The sequence below is a fragment of the Rana temporaria genome, chromosome 10 (genome assembly GCF_905171775.1).
Source record: "Rana temporaria chromosome 10, aRanTem1.1, whole genome shotgun sequence".
Classification (NCBI taxonomy): Eukaryota; Metazoa; Chordata; class Amphibia; order Anura; family Ranidae; genus Rana; species Rana temporaria.
In genome coordinates this window covers 69,427,896-69,452,950 of record NC_053498.1, presented here as the reverse complement: position 1 = coordinate 69,452,950, position 25,055 = coordinate 69,427,896, and the positions used below count along the sequence as shown (strand labels likewise).

Sequence of the window (25,055 nt, the reverse complement as noted above, 5' to 3'; positions counted from 1 at the left end):
TTATATGGTGGCACCTCGCCCAAATTCTCTCCAGGCTCACTGGATATGTACAATGTGCATGTTAAGAGCAGCTTCGTAATGTACCTTCCTTCCTTGCTGCACCTTATTTATTATCCCAATCACTCCACGTGTATTCAAGATTAGATTGCATCATAAGGCCCAATGGCATCACTTCCTATATATTAGTGAGGGACCCAAACCCATACCACAGCCTTCCATGTGTATTAAAAGCCAAGGCTATTTTTTGGGATAAAGTGATAAGGAGTTAAAGCGGAGGTTCACCCAAATAACATCTATATAAGACCAAATTCTTTATACTTCTAACATGTACAGTAGGCATTTTTTTTTTTAGGCTGTACATACCTTATTATCGCTTTTTTCAATCCGGCTTCCGGGTACTCACTCCCGCGGGAGTAGGCGTTTCTATGCTGAGCCACAATGTAATCTGGGAGTTTGCCCAGATGATTGATGTCCTTCAGAAAAAGTCCCCCCCGGCGGATAAGACCCCCCCCCCCCGTATTGCATAGGCACGTCACAGAGTTTCCAAAAGTAGCCGAACATGTAGAGCCGCGAGTTAGCTCTACACATTGCTGCGCACCGACTAGGAGCCATGTAGAGCTGACTGTGCAGGTGCCCTATACAAAGTGATGAGCGCAAAAATTTGAATAAATGGTGCATATATCACATCAACAATGTGTATAATGAATAAAATATAAGCAGTGAATGAGATCCACCACTAAGAAGGGTCTAGTATGAACACACAAAAAACTGCTAAAGAAGTGAAGTGTGTAACCAATAATCAAGGTGAACAGTGTCCAAAACACTAATGTGTTGATGAATAAAACACAATGTCCCAATAAAAAGCAAAACAATAGTGGTGATTCCTGAGTGAAGATACAAAACAATAACTGTGGCTCTTGTGCAATAATGGAAACATCCACACGGCAGGTGGGCTCACAATCTGCTTACCTCCCCCATGAGGGTAATCAGCCTTGGGAATCCTCAGATGGAGAACCTGCAATACGATTTCCTCTTCCAATGGATGGTCTGCGGTGCCTGGGAAATCCCTCCGGAAACGTGTCCTCACCGCTGGGTTCAGGTTCCTGGGCTTCACCAAGATGGCCGCGCCGTATCCGTGTAATGGCCAGGGATATCAACAAAAAAAGGCTCCCATCGTGAAGTAATTCCCAACAGGGATGAATTTATTCAAACAGAGGTTTTAAAATAATCCAAACATGGATAGTTGCAGATAAAAAAATTGTAGATAAACATGCAGCAAAATGCGGTGACAGACGGCGATGTTAACAACAAGATGCCGCGTCACTTCCGGTTACGTCCAAAATAGGCATTTTGGACGTAACCGGAAGTGACGCGGCATCTTGTTGTTAACATCGCCGTCTGTCACCGCATTTTGCTGCATGTTTATCTACAATTTTTTTATCTGCAACTATCCATGTTTGGATTATTTTAAAACCTCTGTTTGAATAAATTCATCCCTGTTGGGAATTACTTCACGATGGGAGCCTTTTTTTGTTGATATCCCTGGCCATTACACGGATACGGCGCGGCCATCTTGGTGAAGCCCAGGAACCTGAACCCAGCGGTGAGGACACGTTTCCGGAGGGATTTCCCAGGCACCGCAGACCATCCATTGGAAGAGGAAATCGTATTGCAGGTTCTCCATCTGAGGATTCCCAAGGCTGATTACCCTCATGGGGGAGGTAAGCAGATTGTGAGCCCACCTGCCGTGTGGATGTTTCCATTATTGCACAAGAGCCACAGTTATTGTTTTGTATCTTCACTCAGGAATCACCACTATTGTTTTGCTTTTTATTGGGACATTGTGTTTTATTCATCAACACATTAGTGTTTTGGACACTGTTCACCTTGATTATTGGTTACACACTTCACTTCTTTAGCAGTTTTTTTTGTGTGTTCATACTAGACCCTTCTTAGTGGTGGATCTCATTCACTGCTTATATTTTATTCATTATACACATTGTTGATGTGATATATGCACCATTTATTCAAATTTTTGCGCTCATCACTTTTTATTCATTCCCATATTTGTTGTTAGCACAATTTAGATTTGAGCTGCATTAATATTTATTTAGGTAGTTTATACACCAATTTTCACCCTCACTTTGTTAGTTTTGACCAGCGCTTTAGTCCCCCCCTTTTTTAGGTGCCCTATACAGCTGACTAGTAGCTCTACATGTTCGGCTACTTTCGGAAACTCCGTGACTCTCGTGACGTGCCTACGCAATACGTGGGGGGGGGCCTTATCCGCCTGGGGAACTTTTTCTGAAGGACATCAATCATCTGGGCGAACTCCCAGATAACATTGCAGCACAGCATAGAAACGCCTACTCCCGCGGGAGTGAGTACCCGGAAGCCGGATTGAAAATATTGATAATAAGGTATGTAAAGCCTAAAAAAAGTGCCTACTGTACATGTTGGAAGTATAAAGAATTTGGTCTTATATAGATGTTATTTGGGTGAACCTCCGCTTTAAGGCCCCACCCCGTTCACACACAGCGTTTAGCTGTGATTTCGTTACATGCGGTTTGGTGCGAATAGAAAAAATAGAATTGAATGCGTCCAGGTGCTATTTAGCGCAGCTATATGCACATAACCGCAGGTAATCGCAGTCTTTTGTGTCAACTGCGGATAGCAGCGCAATTCAAGGGAAATATTCCCTACGCTATCCAAAGTGTTTTTTTTTCCGCTGTATAATAAATAAAAAAATAATAATAATAATAATTATATATATACATATATATACATATACATATACACACACATTATATATATTAAAAAAAAGAAAAGAAAAACTGGCAGTGGTTTGCACTATTCTCTACGCTAGCCAAAGTGGGTTTTTTTTACGCTGTATAATAAATTAAAAAATATACATATTAATAATAATAAAAAAATATATATATATATATATATATATATATATATACACATACATAAACATATTTACACACACACTATATACTGTATATATATATATATATATATATATATATATATATATATATACATACAGTGAGGAAAATAAGTATTTGAACACCCTGCTATTTTGCAAGTTCTCCCACTTGGAAATCATGGAGGGGTCTGAAATTGTTATCGTAGGTGCATGTCCACTGTGAGAGACATAATCAAAAAAAAAAAAATCCAGAAATCACAATGTATGATTTTTTTAACTATTTATTTGTATGATACAGCTGCAAATAAGTATTTGAACACCTGAGAAAATCAATGTTAATATTTGGTACAGTAGCCTTTGTTTGCAATTACATAGGTCAAACGTTTCTTGTAGTTTTTCACCAGGTTTGCACACACTGGAGGAGGGATTTTGGCCCACTCCTCCACACAGATCTTCTCTACATCAGTCAGGTTTCTGGGCTGTCGCTGAGAAACACGGAGTTTGAGCTCCCTCCAAAGATTCTCTATTGGGTTTAGGTCTGGAGACTGGCTAGGCCACGCCAGAACCTTGATATGCTTCTTACAGAGCCACTCCTTGGTTATCCTGGCTGTGTGCTTCGGATCATTGTCATGTTGGAAGACCCAGCCTCGACCCATCTTCAAAGCTCTAACTGAGGGAAGGAGGTTGTTGCCCAAAATCTCGCAATACATGGCCCCGGTCATCCTCTCCTTAATACAGTGCAGTCGCCCTGTCCCATGTGCAGAAAAACACCCCCAAAGCATGATGCTACCACCCCCATGCTTCACAGTAGGGATGGTGTTCTTGGGATGGTACTCATCATTCTTCTTCCTCCAAACACGGTTAGTGGAATTATGACCAAAAAGTTCTATTTTGGTCTCATCTGACCACATGACTTTCTCCCATGACTCCTCTGAATCATCCAAATGGTCATTGGCAAACTTAAGACGGGCCTTGACATGTGCTGGTTTAAGCAGGGGAACCTTCCGTGCCATGCATGATTTCAAACCATGACGTCTTAGTGTATTACCAACAGTAACCTTGGAAACGGTGGTCCCAGCTCTTTTCAGGTCATTGACCAGCTCCTCCCGTGTAGTCCTGGGCTGATTTCTCACCTTTCTTAGGATCATTGAGACCCCACGAGGTGAGATTTTGCATGGAGCCCCAGTCTGAGGGAGATTGACAGTCATGTTTAGCTTCTTCCATTTCTAATGATTGCTCCAACAGTGGACCTTTTTTCACCAAGCTGCTTGGCAATTTCCCCGTAGCCCTTTCCAGCCTTGTGGAGGTGTACAATTTTGTCTCTAGTGTCTTTGGACAGCTCTTTGGTCTTGGCCATGTTAGTAGTTGGATTCTTACTGATTGTATGGGGTGGACAGGTGTCTTTATGCAGCTAATGACCTCAAACAGGTGCATCTAATTTAGGATAATAAATGGAGTGGAGGTGGACATTTTAAAGGCAGACTAACAGGTCTTCGAGGGTCAGAATTCTAGCTGATAGACAGGTGTTCAAATACTTATTTGCAGCTGTATCATACAAATAAATAGTTAAAAAATTATAAATTGTGATTTCTGGAATTTTTTTTTTTGATTATGTCTCTCACAGTGGACATGCACCTACGATGACAATTTCAGACCCCTCCATGATTTCCAAGTGGGAGAACTTGCAAAATAGCAGGGTGTTCAAATACTTATTTTCCTAACTGTATATACCGTATATACACACATACATTATATATTAAAAAAAATTACAGGGGTTTGCACTATACAAAGTGATATTTTTATGCTGTATAATAAATAGATTTATATATATATACACATACACACATATACACACATATATATATATATATATATAGCACATATATACACACGCATAAAGCTTGGGATACTTTATCCCTGATCTGTCTGGTGTGTTCCTTGGTCTTCATGATGCGGTTTGTTCACTAAGGTTCTCCAACAAACCTCTCGGGGCTTCACAGAACAGCTGTATTTATACAGAGGTCAAATTACACACAGGTGGAATCTATTTACCAATTAGGTGACTTCTGAAGGCAATTGGTTCCAGTAGATTTTAGTTAGGGGTATCAGAGTAGGGGCTGAATACAAATGCACACCACACTTTTCAGAGTGGTAGCAAATTGAAAACCATTTATAAATTAATTTTCTTTCCACTTCACATTTATGTGCCACTTTGTGTTGGTCTATCGCATAAAATTCTAATAAAATAAATGTACGTTTTTGGTTGTAACCTGACAAAATGTGGAAAATTTAAAGGGGTGTGAAAACTTTATCATGGGACTGGATGAGACGCACAAATGCAGCAGCTTGGAGCAACTGGAGATACGTCTGGCCTTTTATCCTTTCCCAAGCATGCATCCCTGGCCAAAGTCTGTTATTGGGCCCTCTCGTCTTTTCAGGCACAAGTAGTACATCCATCCCCGCTGGAAACATAAGCCCTACCCTGCTCTTATGACTTTCTAGATCACACGAATGGAGGAGAACAACTGCAGCAGCCTGGAGCAACTGAAGAAAAATGTGTCCCTTTCCATTTCCTTTTACTGGTTTTCATTGTTACATTTTATATCTGAGGGATAACGCTATTTTAACTTCAAAACGCGGCGTAACATTTGTTGCTTGTAACAGTTGTATAAATTGTTGCAAAGCTGTGAGAAATATTGAAGGAGATGAGGTGTTCCAGAAGTCGGCACTCCTACACTTTGCAATGGATACAGGATCCAATGTTACAGCACAAGATAAACACGAATAATCAGCCGAAGAAAGAAAAGAGTACATTTATAACAACTGGCAGGAACTACTCTGAAAAAAAGGAAATTGTTTCTTAAGTTTGACAGCTGCTGATCTAGTGCACATGTGGGAAAGGTAGTGATATCATGATAGATCTGGTCTTTGTCAGCCCCTAAGAACACTGGAATCAGACTTACACATGCAATTCAAATAGGACAAAGACGCAATGTTCCATTTAACCCCTTGGTACAGGACATCTGTACAGAGGAAGCGTTTTTTAGAACGTGTTTGAGGCATGCCGAATCTGGGCTCGGGTTTACGCCGCCTCAAGAATCTATGGTTGCCTCTGAGGCCAACTTGCACAATGCTGCCCTACAGACCACAAACCTCATGTTTGCATAAGGGGCCAATGGGAAGCGAGCTGCAGACGTCACTTGGCATTTTGTGGCAGCTGTACGTCCAGATAAATGTCTATACCAGATGTTGTTCTGCCACCGAGCCAACAGATTACTCAAGAAATCAAACAAAGAAACGCAACCTTGGTGCCCATATTTACTCTACTCGGTTTGAGCCAAATGCCAGTTAAATGGCAATTAGACGGCCTTAAACAAATGTAGCCACAACCAAAGAGGTTTTTATATCAGTTTAATTGGTACAAGATTTTTTATTTTTTTGGGGGATTATCACAAAAAACACCTGTTTAGGACAATTTGTAAGCTTATACTCTGCAATTAATAAATGCAGTAGGGTGAATGTATTCAAAATGTTAATAAATCGAAATGTCTGATAACCTATCAATCTTTATAATTAATCAATTTATTTTGAATTCATCATCAAAAGAGAACGCTTAACAATTCTACAAAGCATTGCATCTATAAAGCCTCGTACACACGACCGAGGAACTCGACGGGCGAAACACATCGTTTTCCTCGTCGAGTTCCTTGTTAGGCTGTCGAGGAACTCGACAAGGCAAGTTTCTCCATTCCCGTTGAGGAAAAAGAAGACATGCTCTCTTTTTGGCTCGACGGGATCCTCGACAGTTTCCTCGTCAAAAAATGTACACACGACCGGTTTCCTCGGCAAAAAAAAAAAAAAAACCAGCAAGTTTCTTGCTGGTTTTTGCCGAGAAACTCGGTTGTGTGTACGAGGCCTCAGTGTGTATACTATTAACTGACAGCAAAAGTCCTAACTTATTTAGAAGTACAATCTTGAAGGCCATGATGGTGGAAAAATCCTGCAGATGAGTAGACCTTGCCTTGACATTGACAGGTGTAAAACTATATGAATCAAAGACATGCAACGTAGCTCTATTTCAAAATTTTCTTCGCTTTTATTTCAGGTTAGTTCACCTTCACCAAAAAACTGCCTATGCAGATAATGAGCATCTGTAGATGAAAACAAACTCTGCAGCTTTGACCAAAGTTGAATAATGTCCTTGGTAAAGGTGTAGTCCGGGCAACACTAAATGGCGGACCAAATGTGGACCGCGGCACTCTGCCATTCGGACCGCCGCGGTACCGCCATTTAGGAGCCTTTTCTTCCTCCGGCCGAGGTTATCAAACAGGTGATTGGCTGCTAGGACCATCCTTCATCCTAGCAGCCAATCACCTGTTTGTTACCTCGGCAGCTCCACCCAGAATTGTCCTGCTTCTCTCCCTGCAACCCCTGCCTCCATCCAGACATGCTGTGCCTCCCTCCGATCTGTCTGTATAAGGTAGGACAGTGGGGGGGGGGGGTGTATTTAAGAGCCAACAAAAGAATGTGGGGGGAGGATGCCGAGGATTGCAGTGATGTGGAGGGATGTGCTGACTGGGGCGTGGGGGAGCCAAGGACTGGAGCGTGGGGGAGCCAAGGACTGGAGCGTGGGGAAGCCGAGCACTGGAGCGTGGGGGAGCCCAGGACTGGAGTGTGGGGGAGCCCAGGACTGGAGCGTGGGGGAGCTGAGGACTGGAGCGCGGGGGAGCTGAGGACTGGAGCGCGGGGGAGGGGGGCTGAAGACATTAAAGTGGGGGACTGAGGACTGTAATGTGGGGGGGAGCCCTAAAGTTAAATTGGGGGGACCAAGGACTGTCATGTAATTGGGGGCTGAGGACATTAAAGTGGAGAGGGGAGGAATGTAATGTGGGGGGGAGGAGTCTGAGGACTGTGATGTGGGGGACCGAGGACAGTAATGTGGGGTTATGATGTAAATAGGGGCAGAGGAAAGTACTGTTAAGGGGGGTTGATGTTAAGGAAGTGTGAGGACACTACTGTGGAAGAAGTGGAGAGGGATGATGTAAAGGGGGGGCTAAGGACACTCATCAAGAGGGGAAGGGGACTCTGATGTGCACTGGAGACTAAGGACTCTCATATAAGAATGGGTTAGGATCTGTATATGTTCATTAAGTGCACACGTTGTAAGTGGATCAGCCCATTTTAATGGGCTGCATTACCCACAAGAAACCGAGAGAAAGAAGTTCTTGACCTTGTTTAAAATAAAAAATGTGCCGCACCAAGCCGCATGGTGCTGCAGCAACATGTAGTTTGTGGTGATGCAAAAATGCATGACAGGGAACCGACATGATATTTGGACCTCTGCTAGAAGAAAATTTTACTGACCAGACCTTGGCAAATTGTAATTCAATACCCCTGGTGTAGGCCATTTACGTATCTCTCTCTCTCTCTCTCTGCAGCCTCAGCTGCACAGAATGAACAAACAGGAAGAGCTCTGCACAGTCTAGTTCATTCTCAAACTAAAGCATAGTAAACACGCTCGCTGTGTTCATTCAGAAAGGAAAGGGGCCAGTAAATGCAGGGGGGACCAGGGGAGCACACAGGGGGGCTGAGCTGCAGAACAAGGGGGTCACCTGGATAGGAGGGTGGCATTTACTGGTAGCAATCTCCTGTAAATTCGCCCTGCAGTGGCTGGAAGTGGCAGAGGAAGAAAAGGAAAAGATAGCTTTCAGTGGCTACGGGCAGAAACCAAAAGGTGACGTTGAACTGATGGGAACTGGCCTCCGTACAGATAAGATTTACATAGATAGATGGATAATTTTATAATAATAAAAATATATATATATATATATATAAAACTAAAGAAATTAACACTAATGAAAAAATTACTCTCTATTCAATTTTGTATCATTTTAAATTTGTATTTATAGATTATACTGGGGTAATGATTCTGCTACTTCTATGTGTGTCGCACGTAGTTGCTTTAGCAACCATGCCTAAGTTGATTTCTCCAGCAGCAAACAGACGTCATCAATGAATTGTATTGTTACTATCACAGTTCACTGCAGGCATAACCTCTAAAGTCATAGTACACTACTTTAAAACTGATGACATCTTCTTTATGAAGGGATTAAATGGGGACAGATCCTTTGGTGCCTCACCAGCACCCAACAAATGCAGCCTCACCAGCACCAAAAAAATGGAGCCCCCCCCAGCGCCCATCAATGAATGTTTGCTTGCTTCCGTTCATTCGAGAGTCGGGACACAAACAGTCCTCCACTGCGCCTCTGACAATATGTGTGAACGGAGCGGTGGCTAGGTGCTGATGCTGAGACTAAGGCCCTGTACACACGGTCGGTCCATCCGATGAGAACGGTCCGAAGGACCCTTCTCATTGGTTAACCGATGAAGCTGACTGATGGTCTGATGTGCCTACACACCATCAGTTTAAAAAACGATAGAGTCCAACGTGGTGACGTAAAATACAACGACGTGCTGAGAAAAAAGAAGTTCAATGCTTCCAAGCATGCGTCGACTTGATTCTGAGCATGAGGTTTTGACCGATCGGTTAGGCGTCCATCGGTTCAATTTTAAAGCAAGTTCTAATTTTTTCGACCGAAGGATAGCGGACCGATGGGGCCCACACACGGTCGGTTTGGACCGATGAAACTGAACTTCAGTCCGTTTTCATCGGTTTTGTCCGTTCGCGTGTACAGGGCCTAAGTCGCTTGCTGCAGAGAGAAGAGAGTAGAAACACCAGTGGCTGGGCGCCTAGGCGACTGCCTAGTGGTAGCACCAGCCCTGACTGGGATTCATTTACTAAGGGCCAATAGGCTGTTCATTTTGAAAAGAAAGTTGCACTGTGTAAGGGTATTTTCCCCAGAGCTTAGCGAATGTGGTGAAACTTCACTTTGCAAGAGAAAAAAAAAATAGGAATTTGCATGACTGATGGACATCAACAGAGCTTCACCTCATTTACTAAGCTCTGGGAAAAATGCCCTTGCAATGTGAACAGGCTATTTGCATTTAGTGAATCTACCCAACTGAATTGGGGTAAAGACTTATAGCCAGATTCAGCAAGACTGGCATAACTTTGAGGCGGCGTAGCGTATCGCATATACGCTACGCCGCCGTAAGTCAGAGAGGCAAGTGCTGTATTCACAAAGCACTTGCCTCCTAAGTTACGGCGGCGTAGCGTAAATGGGACCGGCGTAAGCACGCCTAATTCAAATGAGGATGAGGGGGGCATGTAAATGATTGGTGACCCGACGTGATTGACATTTTTTACGAACGGCGCATGCGCCGTCTGTGTACATATCCCAGTGTGCATTGCTCCAAAGTACGCCGCAAGGATGTATTGGTTTCTAAGTGAACGTAAATTACGTCCAGCCCCATTCACGGACGACTTACGCAAACGACGTAAAATTTTCAAATTTCGACGCGGGAACGACGGCCATACTTAACATTGGCTAGGCCACCTAGGGGGCAGCTTTATCTTTACGCCGGCGTACCTCTTACTGAAACGGCGTATCTTTACTGCGACGGGCGCACGTACGTTCGTGAATCGGTGTATCTATTCATTTGCATATTCTACGCCAAACTCAACGGAAGCGCCACACAGTGGCCAGCGTAAATATGAACCCTAAGATACGACGGCGTAGGAGACTTACGCCGTTCGTATCTTAGCCTAATTTAAGCGTATCTGGTTTCCAGAATCTACTGATACGCCGGCGTAACCCTACGTGAATCTAGCTAAAACTTTCTATTACCACCGACATGCACCTTAGAATCAATGCATGCAAAGTAAAGCAAAGCTCCTTCTAGAAATTCCTAGTTTAAAGAAAGTTCTGATGATCATCCAAGGTCAAGCTCAGAAAATCCCGCTTTCCAAGCTCAGAACAGGAAGCAAATGTTAAAACAATTAGGCCGGAATGAATTAGTCAGGTAGGGAGCAACGTCATTAGAGCTTCCTGGATCTCTCCGATGAAGTGTGATCATGCTAGAAAACAAACAGAAACCTTTTAAGGGGGCTATTGGGCATGGAAAATGACCCTTTCTTCTTGGCACAGTTTAACAGAGGATTTCTTGGGAAAACACCCAGAAGTCACAAAAAAAAAAAAGTTTCCGCTGACGTCTGTACAAGAAGCATTCATCAACAATTTCATGGAAGACTCAAGTCTCTTGTAAACAGGTAAATCACTTTTACTAATAGCTGAGCTTTACTGCCATTCATATCCAAACTCAAAGTGACAGCAGGTACTGTTGCAGAACACCAGTGGAATATACGCATGTCCCAAACTTTAAGCCCCATTCACATTCTTTGTAGTTTTAAAGTGGAGGTTCACCCAAAAACACAATTTTTAACATTAGATTGAGGCTCGTTTTGTGAAGGGGAATCGGGTGTTTTTTTTTTAAATCTAAGCAGTACTTACCGTTTTAGAGAGCGATGTTCTCCGCCGCTTCCGGGTATGGGCTGCGGGACTGGGCGTTCCTATTTGATTGACAGGCTTCCGACAGGCTTCCGACGGTCGCATACAGCGCGTCACGATTTTCCGAAAGTAGCCGAACGTCGGTGCTCAGGCGCCGTATAGAGCCATACCGACGTTTGGCTTCTTTCGGCTACTCGTGACGCGATGTATGCGACCGTCGGAAGACTGTCAATCAAATAGGAACGCCCAGTCCCGAAGACCATACCCGGAAGCGGCGGAGAAGATCTATCTCTAAAACGGTAAGTACTGCTTCGATTTTAAAAAAAACACCGATTCCCCTTGACAAAACGAGCCTCAATCTAATGTTAAAAATTGTTTTTGGGTGAACTCCCGCTTTAAGGCATGTAGATTAACCAATGGGGTTCATTTACTAAAGTCAAATAGACGGCTCTCTCTGCAAGGGAATTTTCCCCAGAGCTTGGTGAATGAGGTGGAGCGCTGTTGTCATCTACCTCTCAGTCATGTGCAAGCAAAACTGCTGTTATTTTTTATTTTTTTATTTCTCTTGCACATGATTGGGTATTCTTTGGGTATGTGAAATTTTACCACATTCACTAAACGCTGGGGAAAACTCCCTTGCATAGTGCAACTTCTCTTGCCACGTGAACAGCCTATTTGCCTTTAGTAAATCAACCCCAATATGTTTTTTAAACACCAAGATTCCCTGCGCTACAGTCTTATGCCCTGTACACACGATCACTTTTTGTGATGAAATAAAATGACATTTTTAAAAATGTCATTTAAAATGATCGTGTGTGGGCAAAATGTCATTTTATGTCTTCTGAAAAATGACAAAAACAAATTTTGAACATGCTTGAATTTTTTATGTCATTTTTTAAAATGTCATTTTTTGTGTCATAAAAAATGATCGTGTGTGGCAAAAAAAAAAAAAAAAAAAATGACGTTTTAAACCCGCACATGCCCAGAAGCAAGTTATGAGACGGGAGGTAAAACTACCATTCATAATGGAGTAGGCACATTCATCACGCTGTAACAGACAAAAAAACACGAATCGTCTTTTACTAAATGAAAAAAAAAATTCATGATAAAAAATGACATTTTTTTTCATCACAAAAAGTGATCGTGTGTACAGGGCATTAAGTTCGTCAACTAAAATATTTGTTGACAAAATGAACACTAGGACGAATAAAAATAAAACAAATTTAGATGAATAAAATACGACTAAAACAAAAATGGCATTTTAGTCAAATTTATGACTAAAACAAAATAGAAATTTGACATCAAAATGAATGCTAGTTATATATCACATCGGCAAAATCTGTGTCTGGAGTGCATGTTCGAACTACTAATACTAATACCATAAATAATATATTACATTTTTTCCTTCTGGAGTATATAATAAGTTTGGAAAGCCTAGAGAAATGCTTAATAGGGATAAGCTTTATGTTTGGGTCGCCTGTTCGCAGAATAGCGAACAATTTGGAGTGTTTGCGTAAAATTCGAAAGCCGCAGAACACCCTTTAAAAGTCTATGGGAGAAATCAAAAGTGCTAATTTTAAAGGTTAATATGCAAGTTATTGTCATAAAAAGTGTTTGGGGACCCGGGTCCTGCCCCAGGGGACATGTATCAATGCAAAAAAGTTTTAAAAACTGCAGTTTTTTCGGTAACAGTGATTTTAATGATGCTTAAAGTAAAACAATAAAAATGAAATATTACTTAAAATTTCGTACCTGTGAGGTGTCTATAGTATGCCTGTAAATTAGCGCATTTTATTCTCGTGTTTAGAAAAGTCCCTGCACAAAATGACATTTCTAAAGGAATATTTAAGCATACTATAGACACCCCCCCAGGTACAAAATTTAAAGGAATATTTCACTTTTTTCAATATTAAAATCACTTCTCCTGAAAAAACAAACGTTTAAAAAAAAAAAAAATTTGCATAGTTTAAAAAATGTTTTTTTGCATTAGTACATGTCCCCAAACACTTTGTATGACAATAACTTGCATACTAACCTTTAAAATAAGCACTTTTGATTTTTCATGTTCGTGTCCCATAGACTTCAAAGCCCTGTACACACGATCAGTTCGTCGGATGAAAACAGACTGATGGACTGTTTTCATCGGACGAACCGATCGTGTGTGGGCCCCATCTGTTTTTTAACCATCGGTGAAAAAAAATAGAACCTGTTTTAAATTTTTATTATGGTTAAAAAACCGATAGGAAAAAAACGATCGTCTGTGGGGAAATCCATCAGTCAAAAATCCATGCATGCTCAGAATCAAGTCGACGCATGCTCAGAAGCATTGAACTTCATTTTTCTCAGCACGTCATAGTGTATTACGTCACCGCGTTGGACACGATCAGATTTTTAACCGATGGTGTGTAGGCACGACTGATGAAAGTCAGCTTCACTGGATATCCGATGAAAAAATCCATCGGATTAGATTCCATCAGATATCCGATCGTGTGTATAGGGCTTAAGGGTGTTCGAATACATTTTTTGCCTGTTCGCATGTTCTGCTGTGAACTGAACGGGGGAGTATGGCTCATCCCATAATGCATTACAATTTAACTAAACCTATTAATTTTTTTTTAAAACCCACTAAATAAACTTAGATCAACTAAAAAAGAACCAATATAACCACACCTAAATAGGACACCTTTAAAAGAATTTAACATCTCAAATCTATCTATTTCCTTTGTATTATATAGAAAATTATTTCACCAATTCAAGTTTCTTATAGGCATTAAAGAGTCTGTAAACCCTTACATAGACCCACTGAAGTGGCAAGCCTTTCTACATAAGTTGTACCTGCTTATCTGACATTTTCTCTCTTCTTCAGCATTCTAAACACACAGCTCAAAGGCAATTTCTCAGATCCAGCAGGCAGGAGGCAGGGATCTGGCGCCACACACTGCACAGCATAGAGCAGAGAGCTGAGTGTAATCTTAATCCTGAGTGGATGGAATGAACACACCCCCTTTACACAGTCTCCTAGTGAAACATGCACAGCTAAGACTCTCAATCACCTGCTGTGTGCTGAGGGTGGATGTGTCCATCTCTGAGGCCCCGTACACACAACCGAGTTTCTCGGCAGAATTCAGCCAGAAACTCGATCGGAGCCGTATTCTGCCGAGAAACTCGGTCGTGTGTACACTTTTGGCCGAGGAAACCGACGAGGATCTCGGGCCTCGTCGGGCCATGTTCTCTATTTCCTCGTTAGTCAATGAGGAAACTTGGCTCGCCGAAATCCTCAGCGGCTTCAAAAGGAACTCGACAAGCAAAACGATGTGTTTTGCCCGTCGAGTTTCTCGGACGTGTGTACGGGGCCTCAGGGTTCTGTGGTGTTGGTTTAATCTACACATAGCAGAAGGAAGAGAGAAGAAACACGAATCAAACTAGGTGCTTTGGATTGAGGCTAGTACACACTACAGACGGATATGCTCTGTTCATTTTTCATCCTAGAGGTTTACAAGCACGTTAATGAAAAATGTACAAGCAGTAAACATCTAGTTCTCTTTTTTTATCCTTTTAAAGCAATAACAATGAATTCCTTGCTGATTATGTGCTGTCAGGTTAGAAACACCTGGAGCTACAAGTCCTAATCATAAAAGGATAAACAATGGAGCATTTATCTCACAGAATGTGCTACATGTCTCTGAAGAAGCTGTGCATAGTAAAAACACATGGCTGACACCACACAGTTATAAAGGGATAATAAATCAATGAACTTACCAAAGATCTCCCCATTTTTGGCATATTCGGTCACTAGGTAAAGCATGTTTTTGGTTTCCATAACCTGATGAATTCATACAAAAATGATCGTCAGTGTTCTGTAAAATTACAAAATAAGTCTTTGGCTCGGTTCACACTGCTGCGCCCCCAATGTCTTGTGACTTGCTTGCGGCTTTTTTGCAACTTTTGTATTGAACATTGCAGTCTATAGGACTCAACTCACACCAAAGTCGCAGAAAAGAAGTGCAGGAACCTTTTTTTTGTTGTATGCGACTTGAGTCAAAATTGCACATTTTTAAAAATGAATAGAATTTGACTTATCATGCAACTTTGTGTCACAAGATAAGTTGCAGCAGTGTGAACCGGGGGTAATACTTTATTTAAAAAAAAATAAACAATTATGCAATTCCAGAAGGAAATTATTACAATTTCATTTTTAAACCTAGGTCAGTAAAAGGTTCATGTTACTTAGCCTATTAAAAAGAATTTGTGGGAACTTTAAAGCTTATATACTGTAGGTAGAAAAGTCACCACCTAAAGTACCAGCACTTGCAGTATTTTCACATACCCTGCAGAGTACCCTGGGAGCCCCTAAGCTGGGTAATAACCAGTAAGTCTTTCTTGACCCTACCCTGTACATTATTACTGTTAATAATAATAGTGATAATCAGGAAGATACAGCAGGAAAATCAATGTAGTACAATTGAAAAAGAAGAAACAATTGGGATTTTTAGTGAGGTCATGGCCAATAGGGAACATGTACCTCTGCCCCGGTCTGATGAAAAAATAAATTGAATATAAAGGAACAGGAATATAGGGCCAGATTCACGTAGAAGTGCGGCGGCGTAACGTATCGTAGATATGTTACACTGCTGCATGTTTCCATCGCAAGTGCCTGATTCACAAAGCACTTGCAATGAAAACCTACGCTGGCGGCCTCCGGCGTAAGCCTGCGTAATTTAAATGGGCGTGTGCCATTTAAATTAGGCGCGCTCCCGCGCCGGACCTACTGCGCATGCTCCGTTTCGAAATTCCTGCCGTGCTTTGCGTGAAGTGATGTCATTTTTTCGAACGGCGACGTGCGTAGCGTACTTCCGTATTCCCGGACGTCTTACGCAAGAAGTGGATCGCCGTAACTCCTAATTTGCATACCCGACGCTGGTTTACGACGCGAACTCCCCCCAGCGGCGGCTGCGGTACTGCATCCTAAGATCCGACAGTGTAAAACGATTACACCTGTCGGATCTTAGGGCTATCTATGCGTAACTGATTCTATGAATCAGTCGCATAGATACTCTGAGAGATACGACGGAGTATCTGAGATACTCCGTCGTATCTCCGCTGTAAATCTGGCCCATAGAATATAGATTCCAAACATGAATTTGCTACTGTATATTCTGTGGATTATGGAGTTGCATACAATTTATATGACTATTTATTACTATTTATATTACTATTACCATTATCTCTTATAGAAGCCCATATACCACGGTTGCCATCTTCCGTTTCGTTTGGGTACCAGCCATTATGGATAGTCTTTCATGCACCCAGGGGGCCATGTGGGGGTGCGCGTTGCTGGCACACGCCCCCTCAGTTACCTTGCCTGACACTACCGGTGGACCTCCTGGTTCCATGGGCCACGACATGTCCTTATACACAGCACGCCTGTCTGTAAGTTTACTATAGGATCGGTTTTCATCTCATTTGATATATAGTAATTCCCCCGCCATGTGTTAATTAATTATGGACCCTTACTTTTTTATATTTTTGTATTCTATTTTAGATATGCATCACGCGCCTGCTCCTGACGAGTGGTAACACCAAAACCACGAAACGCGTAGAGCTAATGTTAAGCCGTGGCTGCATCCACTTGTCCTTGATAATTTTATGTGACATCTAATTTAACTCTGTGGCACCTCGACTGAGATGCTATCACCCTAGGATCTCTTTCGAACTATACCTTGCCGCTCAGGGAGGTTGGAGGCTTTTTTCAAATGTGTAGCCGTGTCTTTGTGATATTTGTTGTTCAATACTAAGGGGTAGATCCACAAAGAAATTACGCCGGCGTATCTATTAATACGCTGGCATAATTTAAAAATGCCCGCGTCGTATCTTTGTTTTGAATCCTCAAAACAAGATACGACGGCATCTCGGCTAGATCCGACAGGCGTACGTCTTCGTACGCCGTCGGATCTAAGATGCAATCTTTCGGCGGCCGCTAGGTGGCGTTCCCGTCGTAATCCGCGTTGAGTATGCAAATGAGCTATTTACGGCGATCCACGAACGTACGTCGGCCTGTCGCTTTTTTTTTTCGTCGTTTGCGTTCGGCTTTTTCCGGCGTATAGTTAAAGCTGCTATACTGAGGCGTACTCAATGTTAAGTATGGCCGTCCTTCCCACGTACAATTTTTTACGTCGTTTGCGTAAGTCGTTCGCGAATAGGAATTTGCGTAGAATGACGTCACCGTCGTAAGCATTGGCGGGTTCCGGTTTAATTTCGAGCATGCGCACTGGGATACCCCCAGGGACGGCGTATGCGCAGTTCCAAAAAAACGTTGTTTACGTCGGGTCACGATGTATTAACATAAAACACGCCCCCATTAGATTCATTTGAATTCCGCGCCCTTACGCTGCGAGAGATACACTACGCCGCCGTAACTAATGGCGCAAATTAGTTAAGGATTCAAACCAAAGCAAAGTAAGTTACAGCGGCGTAGCGTATCTTACATACGCTGCGCCCGGCGCAGATGTATGTGGATCTGCCCCTATATATGTATGCGTTGATGCAGGGTTTGACAAATTTGCTTGGAATCTAGGAGCCAGCTAAAAAAGTTAGGAGCCAGAAAACGCACCCCGTCCCGACGATCTTGCGCGCAGAAGCGAACACATACGTGAGCAGCGCCCGCATATGTATACAGTGTTCAAACTACACATGTGAGGTATCGCCGCGATTGGCAGAGCGAGAGCAATAATTCTAGCCCTAGACCTCCTCTGCAAATCAAAACATGCAACCTGTAGATTTTTTTAAACGTCGCCTATGAAGATTTTAAAGGGTAAAAGTTTGTCGGCATTCCACGAGCGGACGCAATTTTGAAGCGTGACATGTTGGGTATCAATTTACACGGCGTAACATTATCTTTCATAATATAAAAAAAAATGGGGATAACTTTACTGTTGTCTTATTTTTTAATTAAAAAAAGTGTAATTTTTTCCCAAAAAAGTGTGCTTGTAAGACCGCTGCGCAAATACGGCGTGACAGAAAGTATTGCAACGATCGCCATTTTATTCTCTAGGGTGCTAGGATAAAAAATATATATAATGTTTGGGGCTTCTAATTAGAGGGAAGAAGATGGCAGTGAAAATAGTGAAAAATGACATTAGAATTGCTGTTTAACTTGTAATGCTTAACTTGTAATACCAACAGCCACCACCAGATGGCGCCAGCTCACATCTGGTGGTAATAATTTTTTTTTTTTTGCCCACCTTCCAAGCCAAGTCGCCAGGACACTATTTCTAGTCGCCATGGCGACCTGGCGCCCGGGATTTGTCGAGCCCTGTGTTGATGAGTTTTATTTATGGGAATTTTACAAACATCACATATTGTTTTTTTTATATATATTTATGGTCTACAATATTACCAATCATTATTAATTTAATGTAATTACTGTTTACCTATACCTAATTAAAATATTTATATCTACAATTATATTGATGGCTGTTTCCCCAAACTGTGCACTCCATTTAAAGTCCCAATTTGTTCGTAGAATTCCTTTTCCCCTGTTCCTTTATATTCAATTTATTTTTTCAATGTGGTACAATGATTAGGAAATTCGGCCCCTTTGGAAAAAGTTGAATAAATGTAACCACTATAGAAGTGTAAGCAATGTGGTATTTGCCAGATTACATTGCCTACCATGTCATTATAACAAGGAGAATGGACCCGAGTAAAGGGAATCCCTTTTCTCATGAGACTCCTGGGCATTTTGCATAAATGTAGTACTAATAATTCCACTACATGGTATTCATAAGAGAGGGGTGAAGTGGATTTAGTCCATAGACAACACTCATACCCCAGCCCTGGTGTGCCAATTTTATGGTTTAAGACTTGTAAATGTCTTTGTCCTCCGACTCCCTTTGCCCTTTTATTGTAAACATACATGGAAACAGCACGTAGCCTTGGCAGCATTGGCAGCAGAGCTTAGGCTAGCAAATAAGTGCAGTTCAAGTGTATTTGTGCTTTTTCCATGAAGGACAAATTGACAGTTTCACTTTAAAGGCTAACTACAGGCTTTGACTTTAAAAAGAGAAAGAGTAAGCAACTACTTCAGAAATACATCGGTCTTCGTCGTTCTGGATTTTCTGTAAACCTCCAAGGGGCTGGTAAGCAAAGAGGTAAAAAAGGAGTTCCCAGGAATAGACTGGGATTTTAACTAAAAGAACAGTGGTGTATTTACAGAACACTCACCTTAGCCCACCATTATAACTCAAGAATTCAAACTCAAGGAACAGAGGTGTAATTATAATACACAGAAATTAGCCCACCGTTATAACGCAAGGACAGCGCAATAACTTGCATAACTTCCAAACTTAAAGTAGCAGGTTGGTTGAAGAATTGTGCTGCGAGTAGGTTTAGGAGTTAGTTTTAAAGCTGAACTTCTACTCTAACATTTTGCTATAATTTTGTTACCTCCTGTAACGGAATGGCCCGTGACACCCAGAGACTTTTGAAGGATGTGGGGTACTCCTGTGCCAGCTTCACTAATGACTCTTGGGTCTAGGGTCATCCTATGTCCCTTTTGGGCATAGGATGACTGTGAACTGATATCTCGGATTACATGAGATGGGACATTAATGATAATTCATGTACTGCAGGATCTTGACATATTACAGGTGGTTTATTCTGACCCCCAACAGGTCAAAAAGAATGTCTCATTCAATGTGTAACATAGACTGTTGAGATGCCAATTAAGTTTGCTACTGTGGTGATGTGAATTGGAGCTTGGTAGCCAGTCTGGCTGCCTATTTTGGGATGTTTAAGTGTCTTGCTGTGATTGCATTCTGTGTCCATTGTGCTAATTAGGTCTGCTCCTAAGATATTTCATTGTGTATGCTAATGACACTGTTTTGTGTGAAAATGCTATTGATAATAGATGTGGAATGTGACTTGTCAGCTGTAGTAATTAACTCCTCTAGATGCGGTGCCAGAATGTCTGTCTGGGATGTGGATTGAGGGGGGATCTTGTTAAGGGCCCATTGTGTGATGTTTTGGGTGGAGAGTTTCATTGTCCCTGTAGCATGCTTGTAACTGTATATAACAAGCTGAGTGTACCATTAAAGTGTTCATTCGTTTGAACCAGAGAGAACAGAGCTTGTGTGTCGTCTTTCTGGGGGAAAATCCATATGGATCGTGTCTGCTGGATTGTGGAGTGTCGATAAGCTGTCTTGGGTTGGTGGAATGGAAGATCGTGAACGGCGTTAACCCCTGTCCCATTTGGGGTTCCGTTACACCTCCTATTTCTGGACCCTTTTTTTTCAGAACTTAACATTGTCCTATTTTGTGACTGAAAACAAATTAATTATCTCACTAAGCATATGGGCAGCACAGTGGCAAAGTGGTTGGCACTTCCGCCTAGCAGTACTAGGGTTGACGGTTGGAATTCCAACCACGGCACTACCTGCCTGGAGTTTGCATGTTCTCCCTGTACCTGCGTGGGTTTCTTCTGGGTACTCCAGTTTCCTCCCACACTCCAGAGACATGCTGATAGGCCCTCGTCTAAATTGTTGCTAGTATTTGTATGTATGAATGTGAGTTTAGGGACCTTAGATTGTGAGCTCCTTGAGGGCAGGGACATTAGTCCCTGCCCTCACCAGGGACTGTTGTACAAAATATATATAAAAGTGCTGCATAAATTAATGGCGCTATACAAGTACCTGTAATAAATAAAAAAATACTGCAATCAGAGAGCAATACCATGGAAGTTATTACTATCTCTCATTTACTTTCAGCTCATGTATAAATATATGCAACTGTCACTTAATCTCTATGACTAATGTGTGTCAGATATATGCGTGTTCATTCTTTCCCCGTGTCTTAAAGGTCTTGTCCCTAAAAAACCTCTGTGTCCTGGATAAATAACATTTCATCATCCGTAAATAGTGTGCAAATTAATGTGTGCCTGACTTGGAGAATAGAACGTTGGTCACAAAAAGATTTCCATAACCACACAAAGAATTCTGTAATCCGTGGCAAGTGATTATTACCTTTTGTACCACCTCCCCCTCCCATTAGATTGTAAGCTCCGCAAGTAGGGCCCTGCTATTCCTTCTGTATTGAACTGTGTTGTAATTCTACTGTCCTCCCCTTATATTGTAAAGTGCTGCGTAAACTGTTATGCCCGGGACACACGATCCGATTATCGGACAAATGATCGTCCAATTTTTTTTGTATGCTAATCTCACGTTGAATCTGATGAGTTTACTAAAAATTCTCGTACGGCAGAATAAAAAAACGGAAGTGATGTCATGTGTTGTATTTGTATTGCATTTTCGAACAACAGCTGTACTGATTAAACAAAAATCGTACGATCTGGCATCATACGAAAAAAAATTCCATGTCCGAATAAAATCGGATGAACTGTCCTGATCGGCTCTTGAAAGCTCTGTACTAACGATCCGATTATCGTACGATCGTTTCGAAAACTGAATTTTTCGTACGATTTTCGCATCGTGTGTACGGGGCTTAAGGCACAATATAAATCCATCTGAACTGTCATTGTTTTTCATTCTGGTCTAATACAGGTCAGTGGACTTACCTGGTAAAGCTTGATAATGTGAGGATGATCCAGCATCTTCATTATTTCTACTTCCCGATAGATTTTCTCCAAATTTACAGCGTCTAGCTGAGACTTGTCAATAATCTTTATTGCCACCTGCAGATTGAAGATGAAACTATTTTAGGGACGTAATCAGGTTCAGGATTAAAATAAGGCATACGGTGATTGTAGCTGTATTAGTGTACTTGTAAGATACGTGAAATAATATTCTTCATGAAAGGAGCTCTTAAAGCTGAACTCTGGGGAAACAGCTAAATGCACCATGGAGATACAAATATGAAAGTTGCTTTAGGTGTCAAATACAGTGGAACATTGGTTTACGAGCAACGCGGTTAACGAGCGTTTTGAAAGACGAGCAACTTTTTTTTTTTATCCTGACGAAACAAGCAGAATTCTAGCTAATGGCCCCTCCCTCCTGTTCAGTGCCCCCACAGCAAGCAGCTTGCTATGGGGACACCCAAGCTGAGCTGCAGCTCCCTGTGTCCATTCAGACACAGAGCTGTGATTCAACCCCACCCCCTCTCTCCCGATTGGCCAACTAATTTTAATTGTCAGCAGCAGGAGCCAATAGCACCACTGCTGCGTCTCAGTCAATCAGGAGGGAGAGTCTCGGATGGCAAAGACACTCGTGGACATTGCTGGACAGAGATGGGGCTCCGGTATTAGGGGGGGCTGCTGCACACAGAAGGCGTTTTATCTTTATGCATAGAGGGCCAGATTCACAGACGACTTACGCCGACGTATCTATTGATACGCGGCGTAAGTTCTGTGATGCGCTGTCGTATCTATGCGCCCTATTCAGGGAACAAGATATGCCTGAATTTTGCCAAGATACGACCGACATAAGTCTCCTATGCCATCGTATCTGGGGTGCATATTTGCACTGGCCGCAAGGAGCGTTCCGTAGATTTTCACGTCAAATATGCAAATGACCTAGATACGCCAATTCACAAACGTACTTGCGCCCGCTATGCCGTTTACGTAAGGCTTACGTCCGGCGTAAATTTACCCCTGCTATATGAGGCGCAAGTAATGCAAAGTATGGACGTCGGAACAATCGTATATTTTTACGTTGTTTACGTAAGTGATACGTGAATGGGGCTGGGCGGAAGTTACGTTCACGTCGTTGCCATTGAGCCGTCGTATCTTAGGGCGTAAATTCGACGTGATTCTGAGCATGCGCGCGCATGCGCCGTTCGTACGGCGCTTCATTTACATGGAGTCACGATTCATTATAATACAACACGCCCACTACCAGCCTACTTTGAATTACGTGAGCTTACGCCGGCCCATTTACGTTACGCCGCCGTAACTTAGGGAGCAAGTGCTTTGTGAATACTGTACTTGCCTCTCTATGTTACGTCGGCGTAGCGCATATGAGATGCGCTACGCCCGCACAGAGATACGCCGATCTCTGTGAATCTGGCCCTATATGCATAAAGATAAAAAAAAAAAATCTGACTTTACAACCACTTTAACAAATCACGCATTCCTAGTAACTGCATTTAAAAATACAATATTTTTTTATGAATACATAACTTCATTGACTTTTTTTTTAAACCTGGAGTTCAGTTTTAAAGTTGAACCCTAGGATGATATAAAAGACACAAATTAACACAGCTGTGTAGATATTAATAGATCGTTAAATCTGGAAATAAGAGCTAATTTCTGCGCTGCTTCTCATTTCATAATTTATCCAGTCACAGGCTGGGGTGGGTGTGAGACAGCAATGAATCAAAGGAAGTGGGTTGAATGATGCTGGCAAATAGACTGGGGACAACTAGTGGCAGAAAAGGGTACTGTAGGGAAATCTCTGGATATAATCTGATTATTGCAGCAATAGCTGTTTTTTATTTTTTAAGGTACTATTCATTTTAAGCTTGTTATTTTTGTTTGGAGTTCTGCAAGATTTAACCATGATTTTAATATTTTCACATACATAATACAGTTTGCTCAGGATTTGTACTTTTTAGGTCCCTGTATTTAATGTTTTTCCCCCAGAATCTAAGTCCCATGGCTAGGGCCATAATCTGAAGAGGGGATTCCAAATGGACCCTTTGGAAGTCATCATTTCATAAGAGGAGCAGTGTTGTGGATGACAAAAGACATACCAGAACATACATTTTTGATTTCTAAATTCGCTACTCAAAAGTAGCATTGCGCCTTATAAAACATGCCCTTTGACCACTTCTTAGGCGTCTTTACGATTAATTGGAAAATATATTTCAGGTACAGATGGAAAATTATTGTAGAAAGGTGCAAAACCGTTCCAGCTGCCTGTGCAAATTTCACGCAGTGCTAGTTGTAAATGGACCAAATGCTGTAGACAAATCCTTTGCCAAGTCTGATTTGCATTAGATATGCCCCTGATTCTGCCAGGATGTATGTTTTTCTTCTTATTTGTTGTTTGTCTGTTTCTTTAGGATGGCAATGACTTGGAATCTTGTGAATATATTTGTCTGGTCATGGGATTGGGAGATATCCCGGCATAAGAAAGTTCCCTTTGTGTGATATATAATAACAGAAGTCAATCTTTCCGATCAATAACATGTATGAATGCAGAAGCCAAGAATGGTGCTTGCCCAAGGATCTGTAGCTCTATAAGCTGGTCCTGTGATTTTTTTGTATGCTGTAAACATTTGCAGGGAAAACTGGAGGCAAAAACACAAGAAATGCAATAGGTTTTTAACATCAGTTTTTGGTAAACAAAAATCCCTCGGCCCATCTTCTACCTGAACACTTCTAGTACATCTTGGTTAATAATCTCCTCTGTAGCACTGCATAGTAGAGATCCCTTTAAAATCCAAGGCCAACTAAATGCTTTCAATGTTAGAACTTTGAAGTCTTTTTTTCACCCCATTTGTCCTGTTCATCACGGAAAGTAAATCCCAAAATTTGGGTTGTCACAAGTACAGGGGAAATCTTTGTAAATCTGACGTTTATTTCAATATAACCTTAAAGCGGGGGTACAAAAATTTTTATTTTTTTCTACCAGGTCATCCAGCATACTAGCGCGAGCTACAGTATGCCTTTACTTTATTTTTTTGCGCCGTACTCACAGTTTAATCCCGTAGTTAAGTTTCAGACTCCCCGCGAGGAGTAGGCGTTCCTAGGCAGAGGGGAA

The 25,055-nt window shown here is 41.9% G+C and overlaps 1 protein-coding gene across 2 annotated transcripts in view; it reads right to left on the bottom strand.

Annotated features, from left to right (window-relative positions):
• SIK2 (salt inducible kinase 2) overlaps nt 1-25,055 on the bottom strand; it is a 265,141-nt gene that overhangs the window by 155,233 nt on the left and 84,853 nt on the right. For both annotated transcript variants that reach the window (XM_040325400.1, XM_040325401.1), the window contains exons 2-3: nt 21,911-22,027; nt 15,100-15,163 (exon numbers count right to left, since the gene is read on the bottom strand). In XM_040325400.1, the coding sequence (XP_040181334.1) occupies nt 15,100-15,163; nt 21,911-22,027 (181 nt within the window). The remainder of the gene's footprint in view (nt 1-15,099; nt 15,164-21,910; nt 22,028-25,055) is intronic.